The sequence below is a fragment of the Lepidochelys olivacea genome (assembly GCF_965140295.1).
Source record: "Lepidochelys olivacea isolate rLepOli2 genome assembly, chromosome: 2".
Lineage (NCBI taxonomy): Eukaryota > Metazoa > Chordata > Testudines > Cheloniidae > Lepidochelys > Lepidochelys olivacea.
The window spans coordinates 85,632,466-85,645,133 of NC_140412.1; the positions used below are offsets into that span (position 1 = coordinate 85,632,466).

The 12,668-nt window shown below is 41.9% G+C and overlaps 1 protein-coding gene across 1 annotated transcript in view; it reads left to right on the plus strand.

The window, feature by feature from the left end:
• Positions 1-12,668, plus strand: part of SMCHD1 (structural maintenance of chromosomes flexible hinge domain containing 1) — a 165,034-nt gene that overhangs the window by 108,196 nt on the left and 44,170 nt on the right. Inside the window, exons 32-35 of the mRNA XM_084620188.1 lie at positions 3,304-3,419; positions 5,800-5,861; positions 11,311-11,398; positions 11,884-12,015. Coding sequence (XP_084476314.1) covers positions 3,304-3,419; positions 5,800-5,861; positions 11,311-11,398; positions 11,884-12,015 — 398 coding nt within the window. The remainder of the gene's footprint in view (positions 1-3,303; positions 3,420-5,799; positions 5,862-11,310; positions 11,399-11,883; positions 12,016-12,668) is intronic.

The following is a 12,668-nucleotide window of genomic DNA, read 5'->3' on the forward strand; positions in this document are numbered from 1 at the left end:
TAGATCATTTATGAATATGTTGAATAGGACCGGTCCCCGAACAGACCCCTGGGGGACACCACTATTTACCTCTCTCCATTCTGAAAACTGACCATTTATACCTACCCTTTGTTTCCTATCTTTTAACCAGTTATCAGTCCATGAGAGCACCTTCCCTTTTCTCCCGTGGCATCTTACTTTGCGTAAGAGCTTTTGGTGAGGGACCTTCTCAAAGGCTTTCTGAAAATCTAGGTACACTATATCCACTGGATCCCCTTGGTCCACATGTTTGTTGACCCCCTCAAAGAATTCTAGTAGGTTGGTGAGGCATGATTTCCCTTTACTAAAACCGTGTTGACTATTCCTCAACAAATTATGTTCATCTATATGTCTGACAATATTGTTCTTTATTATAGTTTCAACCAGTTTGCCTGGTGCTGAAGTCAGGCTTACAGGCCTGTAATTGCCGGGATCACGTCTGGAGCCCTTTTTAAAAATTGGTGTCACATTAGCTATCCTCCAGTCTTCTGGTACAGAAGCTGATTTAAATGATAGGTTACAGACAACAGTTAGTAGATCAGCGATTTCACATTTGAGTTCCTTCAAAACTCTTGGGTGAATACCATCTGGTCCTGGTGACTTATTGCTGTTTAATTTATCAATTTGTTCCAAAACCTCCTCTAATGACACCTCAATCTGGGACAGTTCCTCAGATCTGTCACCTGAAAAGAATGGCTCAGGTTTGGGAATCTCCCTCACATCCTCAGCTGTGAAGACCGATGCAAAGAATTCATTTAGTTTCTCCGCAATGGCCTTATTGTCATTTAGTGCTTCTTTAGCTCCTCGATTGTCCAGTGGCCCCACTGGTTGTTTAGCAGGCTTCCTGCTTTTGATATACTTAAATAAAATTTGCTGTTACTTTTTGAGTAGAAGAGGCAGCTAACAGTTCCTCAAATTCTTTTTTGGCCTTCCTAATTATATTTGTACACGTCATTTGCCAGTGTTTATGCTCCTTTCTATTTTCCTTACTAGGATTTAACTTCCACTTTTTAAAGGATGCCTTTTTGCCTCTTACTGCTTCTTTTACTTTGTTTAGCCACAGTGGCTCTTTTTTGGTTCTCTTACTATGTTTTTTAATTTGGGGTATACATTTAAGTTGAGTCTCTATTATGGTGTCTTTAAAAAGTTTCCAATCAGCTTGCAGAGATTTCACTTTTGGCACTGTACCCTTTAATTTCTGTTAACTAACCTCCTCATTTTTATGTAGTTCCCCTTTCTAAAATTAAATGCTACAGTGTTGGGACGCTGTGGTGTTTTTCCTGCCACAGGGATATTAAATTTAATTACATTATGGTCACTATTACCAAGCAGTCCAGCTATATTCACCTCTTGGACCAGATTCTGTGCTCCACTTAGGACTAAATCAAGAATTGCCTCTCCTCTGATGGATTCTAAGACCAGCTGCTCCAAGAAGCAGTCATTTAATATGTCAAGAAACTTTATCTCTGCATCCCGCCCTGAGGTGACATGTACCCAGTCAATATGGGGATAATTGAAATCCCCCATTACAGTAACTACCCACTTAACGTCCTCTTGCTTAACGTTGTTTCGGTCTTAGTCCCTGCTCAATTACAGAACATGCTCCATTTAAAGTTGTGCAATGCTTCGCTACAACGTTGTTTGGCAGTCTGCTTTGTCTACAGCTGGCAGCCCCCAATCAGCTCCCCTACGCCCCCTCCCCCCACAGCACCTCCCGCCCGCTGGCAGACCCCACGGATCAGCACCCTCCCGCTTTCCTCCTGCCCGCAGCAATCAGCTGGCTTGCGGCATTCAGGAGGGAGGGGGGAGGAGTGAGGACATGGCGTGCAGTGGCCCCCTCCCTCCCCTGCTTCTTGAACACCGCAAACCAGCTGATTGCCATGGGCAGGAGGCAGGGGAGGGACGGGGGAGGCTACCCGCCGCGTCCTCGCTCCTTCCTCTTGCCCCCTCAACATCGCAAGCCAGCTGATTGCCGCAGAGAGGGAGAGGAGCGAGGGCACGGCACGCAGCCTCCCCCGTCCCTCCCCTGCCTCCTGCCTGCAGCAATCAGCTGGCTTGCGGTGTTCAGGAGGGAGGGGGAGCCTGCGCGCTGTGTCCTCACTCCTTCCCCCTCCCTCCAGAATGCCGCAAGCCAGCTGATTGCCCTGGGCAGGAAGCAGTGGGGAGGAGCAAGAACACAGCATGCAGAGTATAGGGGGTCGGAGAAGAGGCGGGTTAAGGATGGAGGCTTGGGGGAAGGGGTCGAGTGGGTGGGCCGAGAGTTGAGCCCCACACCCCTGGTGCTTGCAGCGTAGGGGAAGCTGCCGCTGCTGCTGCGCAATGTGCTTCTCCTAGCTTACAGCACCTTCAGCCTCCTTGCCTGCCTCATTGTCTCCAGTGCCAGTGGGCTGTGCCTGTGTGGAGTAAGACGGAGGCACCTCCCAACTATACTACTGTAATGTATGGCAAAAAAAAATTTCCCTGGAATCTAACTCCCCTCCATTTACATTCATTCTTATGGGGAAATTGGATTCGCTTAACATCTTTTCGCTTAACATCTTTTCACTTAAAGTTGCATTTTTCAGGAACGTAACTAAGTAACTCCTCATAAGTTAAGTAACTCCTCACTGTTACTGTATTATTATTGAGTTTTTTATTTTAATAGCCTCTCTAATCTCACTGAGCATTTCACAGTCACTATCATCATCCTGGTCAGGTGGTTGATAATATATCCCTACTGTTATATTCTTATTATTAGAGCATGGAATTTCTATCCATAGAGATTCTATGGTACAGTTTGATTCATTTACAATTTTTACTTCATTTGATTCTACGCTTTCTTTCACATATTATGCCACTCCCCCACCAGCATGACCTGTTCTGTCCTTCTGATATATTTTGTACCCTGGTATTACTGGGTCAATGGGATAATATTTAGCCCTTATTATTTTGTAGATAATGTTTGTGTAAAGTGCTCTTAAATATGTGTTTAGATTAATTGTGAAATATTCTTGGATGCCTCCTAACCAATATGTTATGCTCATACAGCATTTTGTGTTTATCTAAAATAAAACTTTTTCTCTCCAGTGTTCTGTTTTAAAGGATAATTAGTTTGCACCGCCACAATTTAAATATGGCCTAGCACTCTTTCATTCTCAATTTTGTGGTCTGCCTAGGAAAAATTGTGGGAGGGAGATGGAGGACAGTAATATTTTGCACGCATTATTTTTGAAGAAGTTAGACATGAGTTTCTGAATGTGAAACTGAGTCTTGAAAAATAACATTTTCATTTATTTATTTATGCAGATTTTATGGTTAGTGTAATTTCTGAAGATAACAACATTATTAAAAATATTAATCCAGGACGGATTTCTATGAAAATGTGGGAAGGACAGAGCAGTGAAAACAGAGTACCAGCAAATGTGAGTAACTGGAAAATATTATAACACATTGATCCTGTGAATATGACACAGACAACATTTTCCAGAAGGGAATTCTGTATGCTTTGTTTAGAGAAATGTCTTTTTCTGGATTGCAGCTATTAAGTGTTAATTTTACTGCATGTACAAGAAATTTATGTCCAAGCCAATTGCTCTCCCCATTACTTTAAACAAGACTAAGCTGAAATCCTGCCCACACTTTAGTCATTGAAAAGCTTTCCTTGCCTTTAGTGGGGCAAGAATTGTACCCTAAGCTTTTCCAGTATTATTCACAAAAACTTTGAAGGTGCTTCCCAGCCCATGCCACTAGACTAGCAGGAATCTTTCCAGCTGGGGAAGGAAAAGGGGGAAAGGGGGAATGTCAGAAAGCTGCAGAGTCAATAAGCAGAGTTCCTCTATCAATCCAGGTTCTGGATTGGTGGGTGTACTTCTGACCGAAGCAATATGCAGTAAGAGAAATTTTATTGCTGTTTTTTCCCATCATATGCTTTAAGCTTCTGTTTGGTTGATTGCAACACTAGCTGCTCTTGTGCTTGGAAGTGAAGACAGGCTGTGGCTCTTTGTACAAAACATTTTTCTTAAAGCGTATTTCCACAATTCTTTGGTAACTTTCCTTGGCATACTAAGGAACAATGCTGTGTTCACGTATGGATTAGTTCAGTCATCTCTATTATGCAGGGACTGAGAATACCAAAATAGCTTCAGAATTACAAATTCTTTCAGAAAACTGCTATGCTCAGTTTTCTTAATTTAAAAAACTTATTTAATGGGAACAGCTTTTAAATTTTATAACAAACATACAATTTTTAACTGATGTTTACTAGGGATGTAAATAGCATGTAAAAATCCTACCCATGTAGCTGATTAAAATTCTATCAGTTAAACGTTTTACTGGAGAACTGGGGGGATCCCAGCTGCTGGCCCCAAGCCCAGGGATCCCTGCTGCCACCGGCATCCCTGTGCCAGCCCCACGAATCGGCAGCTGGGACCTCGGGTGTTTGGGGTGGCAGCGGAACTGTAACCGATAAGCATCAAGCTTATCAGTTAACCAGTTAAACTTTTACATCCCTAATGTTTATGATGAGATAACTGGCTCTGTGGATGAGGGGAAAGCAGTAGACGTGTTATTCCTTGACTTTAGCAAAGCTTTTGACATGGTCTCCCACAGTATTCTTGCCCGCAAAAAATAAAGAAGTATGGGCTGGATGAATGGACTATAAGCTGGCTAGATTGTTGGGCTCAATGGGTAGTGATCAACGACTCCATCTCTAGTTGGCAGCCAGTATCAAGCGGAGTGCCCCAAAGGTCGGTCCTGGGGCCGGTTTTGTTCAATATCTTCATTAATGATCTGGAGGGTGGCGTGGATTTGCAACCTCAGCAAGTTTGCAGATGACACTAAACTGGGAGGAGAGGTAGATACGCTGGAGGGTAGGGATAGGATACAGAGGGACCTAGACAAATTGGAGGATCGGGCCAAAAGAAATCTGATGAGGTTGAACAAGGACAAGTGCAGAGTCCTACACTTAGGACGGAAGAATCCCATGCACCGCTACAGACTAGGGACCGATTGGCTAGGCAGCAGTTCTACAGAAAGGGACCTAGGGGTTACAGTGGACGAGAAGCTGGATATGAGTCAACAGTGTGCCGTTGTTGCCAAGAAGGCCAATGGCATTTTGGGCTGTATAAGTAGGGGCATTACCAGGAGATCAAGGGACGTGATCGTTCCCCTGTATTCGACATTGGTGAGGCCTCATCTGGAGTATTGTGTCCAGTTTTGGGCCCCACTCTACAAGAAGGATGTGAAAAAATTGGAAAGCGTCCAGTGGAGGGCAACAAAAATGATTAGAGGACTGGAACACATGACTTATGAGGAGAGGCTGAGGGAACTGGGATTGTTTAGTCTGCGGAAGAGAAGAATGAGGGGGGATTTGATAGCTGCTTTGAACTTCCTGAAAGGGGGTTCCAAAGAGGGTGGATCTAGACTGTTCTCAGTGGTAGGAGAAGACAGAACAAGGAGTAATGGGCTCAAGTTGCTGTGGAGGAGGTTTAGGTTGAATATTAGGAAAAACCTTTTCACTAGGAGGGTGGTGAAGCACTGGAATGCGTTACCTATGGAGGTGGTGGAATCTCCTTCCTTAGAAGTTTTTAAGGTCAGGCTTGACAAAGCCCTGGCTGGGATGATTTAATTGGGGATTGGTCCTGCTTTGAGCAGGGGGTTGGACTAGATGACCTCCTGAGGTCCCTTCCAACCCTGATATTCTATGATTCTATGGTTTAGTAAGACTTGATAGTACGTTACATATGAAGTGCTTTAAAAATTTGTATCTGTTACATTTACCTTTTTAAATCCTGTTCTTTTCAGGTTACAACTCTTGGCTGTAGTAAAGTCAAGGATGGCAAAGATGAGGGCTTCTTTTACTTCAGGTTTGAGCAAACTCATTTTATAATTAGAGTTCATAATAGAGTAAGCATTAACAATATAGCTGTTGGAGAAATGCTTTAATTTCAACATCATTGATGAGAAACTGGTATATTCTCATGTATTGGCATGATATGCATATGGAATGGATTCCTTCACAAGAAATAAACCCTGTTCTTTTGGGATGTGAACATTTTACATATAATTTGTCAACATATTTAGAGATAGTTGTGGGGTAATGCATCCCTCATTTTGAGGCTACCTTCCCTGTCTATAATTTGGCATTTATTTGGGGTGAAGGAAAAGGATACTTTTCACTCATGCCTTCTCCTCTGTCCACAATCAGTGGCGGAGATGCTCTATTTTCTGCCTCGTAAGTTACCCATTAGTTCACAGTACTGGGTTATCTCCTTTCTCTGCAGTAGAACCACAGTTATCAACCTGTCAGCTCGCCCACATCTTTTCCTTATGTGTCACAGATGTCCTGCCTGTAATGGCAGGACCAGACAGCAGCAGAAGGTGCTCCCTTTCTCTGGAGCAGATTTTATCAAGTGAGCAAGTGTCATGCAAAAAGCGGGTACCTCAGGAGTGCTCGAAAAGTAACTTAAATAAGTGCGAAGCAGTCTGAGGAAGCAAGTAGGAATCCTGTCAGAGTGCCAGGATCCTGTAGTGCACTCTTCCCACAACTAACAGGATTCTTCATAGTGCCCCTACTTGGATGACCTTTTCACACAAGCGTCTTTCCACCTAAATGCAGCTAACGGGAGCACATCCGAAGTGTGCATGATCACTTGGGTGGTAATTGTTCACAAAGAAATGATAAGAACAAAAGGCTAAGAAGCCTAAAAATGGTAAGTCCAAAGATTGTTGTTCAACCTCTCCCATTCTCAGCAGCTCTGCCCTTGAAGAAAGCAAACTGTGTCTGACTATGACGAGTCAGAATCAGATTCTCAAGAATGGTTCTTTACACCACAGTTTTGATATTCTTGATATTAAGCCTGGTAACTTGGAGGAAAAAGGACCTAAAACTAAGGCAAAGTCCTTCTCCTTTGAGATTATCGTAAGATCTGAATGAGAACTTGCAGATAAAGCAAAGAGGATTTATGATGAAGTTTTACAACTAACAGGAACCAAAAGTCTCCCTAACTCGGATACCCAAGGCTGATGAAGCAGTAGCCTCACTAACAGAAGATATGGTTACTCCTTTGTGGAGAGAGACTTCTTTTCCCAAAGATACCATAGATAAAATGATGGAGAGTATCTTTTACAAGGATTTCAAAGCTTCTTCAACAGCCATACAGATATACTTTGCAAGAGCCAGAATGGCTAAATGTGGTGATCTGAAGAAAACGGATCTTTTTAACTAGGATAAGTTTTTTGTCTTTTGATAAAGAAAATGTACCTCTGTGGCCTTAGATTCTTTTATGGTAACTGAGGTTTAGGGCAAAAGCAGACACTAAGGTGTCAATAACTATTCTGATGCTCTGTATCTAAATTTGGAATACTAAGTAGTAGCTGACAACAAAACAAAAAAAATCCAAACCCTAAAATCTTGCTTCCAAACACTACTAAGTATTAGAATTAGACTATAAGGCCTATTACAGATCCAAGCAGTTCTTTTGTTCCTACCAAAACCAAATATACTCAAGAGAATTTTCCCCCCAGGAGCGGAGGCTCCAGAGGGAGACCTAGGCAGCCCTCTTTTTCCTCATTCATTTCCATCCTACCAAACCCCACATTGACACAGACTGTGCTTCCGTGCAAGTTCATCTGAGGAAGGCAAGAGAGTGTCTCACCCATTCTAATTGCTCATAGAAGAGTCAGTATTGGGCAAAGGTTCTGGAGATGTCTCTTGTGTGCATCCATGTTGCATTCAGATATTTTCTTTCTCCATTCTTCATAGTGCCCCTGACTTCTCTCAACAAAATAAATGTTAAGTATCAGAGGGGTAGCCATGTTAGTCTGGATCTGTAAAAGTGGCAAAGAGTCCTGAGGCACCTTATAGACTAAAAGACGTATGGGAGCATAAGCTTTCGTGAGTGAATACCCACTTCGTTGGATGCATGTAGTGGAAATTTCCAGAGGCAGGTATAAATATGCATGCAAGAATCAGGCTAGGGATAACGAGGTTAGCTCAATCAGGGAGGATGAAGCCCTCTTCTAGCAGTTGAGGTGTGAACACCAAGGGAGGAGAAACTGCTTTTGTAGTTGGGTAGCCATTCACAGTCTTTGTTTAATCCTGAGCTGATGGTGTCAAATTTGCAAATGAACTGAAGCTCAGCAGTTTCTCTTTGAAGTCTGGTCCTGAAGTTTTTTTGCTGCAGGATGGCTACCTTTAAATCTGCTACTGTGCGTCCAGGGAGATTGAAGTGTTCTCCTACAGGTTTTTGTACATTGCCATTCCTAGTATCTGATTTGTGTCCATTTATCCTTTTATGTAGGGACTGTCCAGTTTGGCCGATGTACATAGCAGAGGGGCATTGCTGGCACATGATGGTGTAGATTACATTGGTGGACGTGCAGGTGAATGAACCGGTGATGGTGTGGTTGATCTGGTTAGGTCCTGCGATGGTGTTGCTGGTGTAGATACATGGACAGAGTTGGCATCGAGGTTTGTTGCATGGATTGGTTCCTGAGTTAGTTACTATGGTGCGGTGTGTCGTTGGTGAGAATATGCTTCAGGTTGGTGGGTTGTCTGTGGGTGAGGGCTGGGCTGCCTCACAAGGCCTGTGAAAGTGAGGGATCGTTGTCCAGGATGGGTTGTAGATCACTGATGATGCGTTGGAGAGGTTTTAGCTGAAGACTGTATGTGATGGCCAGTGGAGTTCTGTTGGTTTCTTTCTTGGGCTTGTCTCGCAGCAGGAGGCTTCTGGGTACATGTCTGGCTCTGTTGATCTGTTTCCTTATTTCCTCTTGTGGCTATCGTAGTTTTGAGAATGCTTGGTGAAGATCTTGTAGGTGTTGGTCTCTGTCTGAGGGGTTGGAGCAAGTGCGGTTGTACCTCAGCACTTGGCTGTAGACAATGGATCTTGTGGTGTGTCCGGGATGGAAGCTGGAGGCATGAAGTCAGGCATAGCGGTCGGTGGGTTTTCAGTATAGGGTGGTGTTAACGTGACCGTCACTTATTTGCACCGTGGTGTCCAGGAGGTGGACCTCCTCTTTAGATTGGTCCAGGCTGAGGTTGATGGTGGGGTGGAAGCTGTTGAAATCGAGGTGGAATTCTTCCAGGATTTCCTTCCCAGGGGTCCAGATGATGAAGATGTCATCAATGTAGCATAGGTAGAGAAGGGGTGTGAGTGGATGAGAGCTGAGGAAGTGTTGTTCCAGGTCAGCCATAAAAATGTTGGCATATTGTGGGGCCATTGGGGTGCCCATAGCGGTGCCACTGATCTGGAGGTATATATTGTCACTAAATTTGAAATAATTGTGCATGAGGATAAAGTCACAGAGCTCAGCAACCAGTTGTGCTGTGGCATCATCAGGGATACTGTTCCTGACAGCTTGTATTCCATCTGTGTGTGGGATGTTTGTGTATAGAGCCTCTACATCCATGGTGGCGAGGATTGTGTTTTCTGGAAGATCAACAATGCATTGTAGTTTTCTCAGGAAATCAGTGGTGTCGCGGAGATAGCTGGGAATGCTGGTGGCGTAGGGTCTGAGTAGAGAGTCCACATATCCGGAAAGTCCTTCTGACAAAGTGGGTATTCACCCACGAAAGCTTATGCTCCAATACGTCTGTTAGTCTGTAAGGTGCCCCAGGACTCTGTCGCTTTTACAGATCCAGACTAACATGGCTACTACTCTGATACCTGACACCATGCAAGGCACCTTCTACACATCTCAAGAAATAATCCTACCATCCTTTTGTTCACCCCCAAAGTACAGTAAAAACATTGTGGCACATTCTAGACATGTGCAGATCACGAAGAATCTACTTGAAATTAAGTATTCCAGGAAATCGTATTTCTTTTCCTATGAAATGAAGAGGAGACCGTATCCAAATAATCATTAGCAAGATAGCTAAAACATTGAATAGTGGAAGCTTCAAATAGAAGGCTTCAAATCAATCAATTCAAGAGGGCATCGTAGATCACTGTACCAGTGTCCAAATCATGAGTGGAGACTGCTTGCATCTCCGGATCAGATTGGTTAGTAACAATGTGTCATTATAGACCATGTTCTTTAAGTGCAACAAACTAGACACTCTTCCATGTGCTGTAAGTGGTACCCCGTGTTAGGCCAAATTCCTGTTCTAACTTTCCCTCAGTTTTGATTCTGATATTACTCATTCTTTGCATACTGCAAACTAGTGATGATGATATGAGGCAGAACGTAAATTTTTATTTCCTGTTTATCGTCTTTCTGTGATTAAGTTCTACACAAGTCCAAACCATCCACCTTTATAAATTGTAAATTTAATAATTGAATCTGGATTTCTATTGAAGTTGAAAGAATCGTATTAAGTGTTCAATGAAAGTTAGGGTTTTTTGTACACATACGTTTTCTTATATATTATTCCAATGCCTTTGAGAGAATTCATCTAAATAGTACAGGAAGGAGTTGTGATCAGGCTGACAAATTTCTAAATAGCGTGGATTACCCACAGATTCATTGCGGAGAGGAGAAAGACCAATTCTGTAAACTCGTGGAGAGGCTAATCCCAGAGAGCCATATTGTGACACTGGTGTGCAGGAGTAAGATTTATCCTCTGTCTTTGTCACTTGTTAATGATCTCTGTGGGCTAGATTGAGCTGCAAGGCTCGGCAGTGAGTAAAGAGTGGCACATTCCTGTGCCACTCCAGATAGACACTTGTGATTCGGTACTGCCATTCCTTCTTCCTTGATCTTCATGCTACTGCTGTTGCCATTTTAAGTAGCAGCAGCCTATTGTTGTTTGTTTACAGTGTGATAGCTCCTGAAATATGCTAAGCATTTCAAGACACACAAGACATATATTTCTGGCTCAAGTGTGTACAGTCTTCTGAGTTGGTATTGCTACTAGCCCCAACCCCAGCTGATATATGAAGCAACCTGTGCAAGAAAGCAGGGCTTTTTGCTTATGAAATGGCAGCAGAAAAAGAGGAAATTAATCCAAGTGAAAGTAAATAAAGTAGTCCAAACCAATTTAAAAAATGTTCATCCATTCCATTATTAAATATAACTGATAACTTTCTAGGAAGTAGTTTAAAATGATGTGAATAAAATTATGGTTGTGACACAAGCTAACAGAACCCAGGAAATTCAGTGCCATTATGCAGTGAGGGGGGTACTTCCTCAGACAGGTTATCACAGGTTTTGTTCATAAAGTTGGGTAAAGAATGGAAGGATCCTTATGGAAAGTAAAGTACCCCATCAGTTTGCAGTAAGTGGTTAACAGGAATAGATAAAGATTTGATTTGCTGACCTTATTTGTAATGTCAACATTAAGATCACTATTTTTTTTAATTAACTTAGGGATAAAATGGTTCCAGAGAGAGTGGGAACTTACAGCATCCAGTTTGCTTTTGCGATTGATAAGACAAATATACTCAGCAGTGAACAGGTTTGCTTCTGTGATGAATTATATATAGTTAGGTGTATATATAGTAGGAAATAAAGTATGTGTATTCTTTACAGTAAATGAAAGATGACTGATTTTAATAACATTTGAATTACTATTACAATTGGCTGATTTCAAAATCCATAACTTTATTTTTGGTAAGAACAGACCTTGAACAGTTGATTATCAAATCATGTTTTTATTGGCCTTTTAAGTAGGCAGACATATGCTGATAGACTTTTTTCATTTTGATCTGTTGTGTCTTCATAAATACCTCCTGACTATTTGTGTTAAAATATAAAATATAACATTTTTTTAAACTGTGTAATTTGTAAACTAGTAATACTTGTTATGGCCCTTTGAGTTGATGTTTAAGTTTTAAGAACATATTTTAGCCTGTACATTGTATTTGTTTCAGTATTGTTGGGCAGCCTACATATTATAGATGAAATTTCAGTTAATTGTGTTGTTCCTCTTACTTGCTTAAGATTATAATTGAAGTGGTACCTAATGATCCAGTGCAGTTGCTACCAGAATCTCCACCAGCTACTCCTGTAGTTTCAAATGTTCGAACTGTTGCCAGCCGGACTCTGATCAAGGATTTATGGCTCCATATAAAGGTAATGTTGTTTTGCTGCAAAGCAGTAGTTGGAGCAATAAATAAAGGATAGTTAAAAATGTGATGTATTTTGCTCATAAAAATTATCATTACCTTTAACTGTAAAATGTTGGATAAGTAGATCAATATCATTGGATGCAGCTGTTCAAAACTCAGAACTGTTTAAAAAACATTTTTAAAAAAAACTTGCTGTCTACATTACAAAATAAAAAATTGGGTTGCTTTTTTTTCCAAAAAGTATGAACATAGAAATTACATTACATGCTGTTATTTCCTTTACTATTTCTGTAGACTTGAATTTGTAAGTTGTTGACAACAGGTGGTGCTACTACCCCTGAAACGGATCTTTACTGGCTCCCAGTGGAGCAGATTACTGTCATACCAGTGAACAAGGTCCACAGCAATTATCTTCAATACACAGTAGTTTATTGAGAGAATTACACAAGCGGTAAAGGGTTACATCAAGCACATAATTCCTATGTTAGACTTTAAGAGCTATACATTAAGACCAGTACATTCCTCTTAATGAGTGTCTCTTTTACAAACATGCCTCGTGCTAGTCTCATGCAGTTCCTGTTTGGCAAACGGAGAGGGCGGTTACCAATTTTATAGATGGCTTCTTCCTTCCAGGTCTGTGGTGGTTCAGTGATGAGA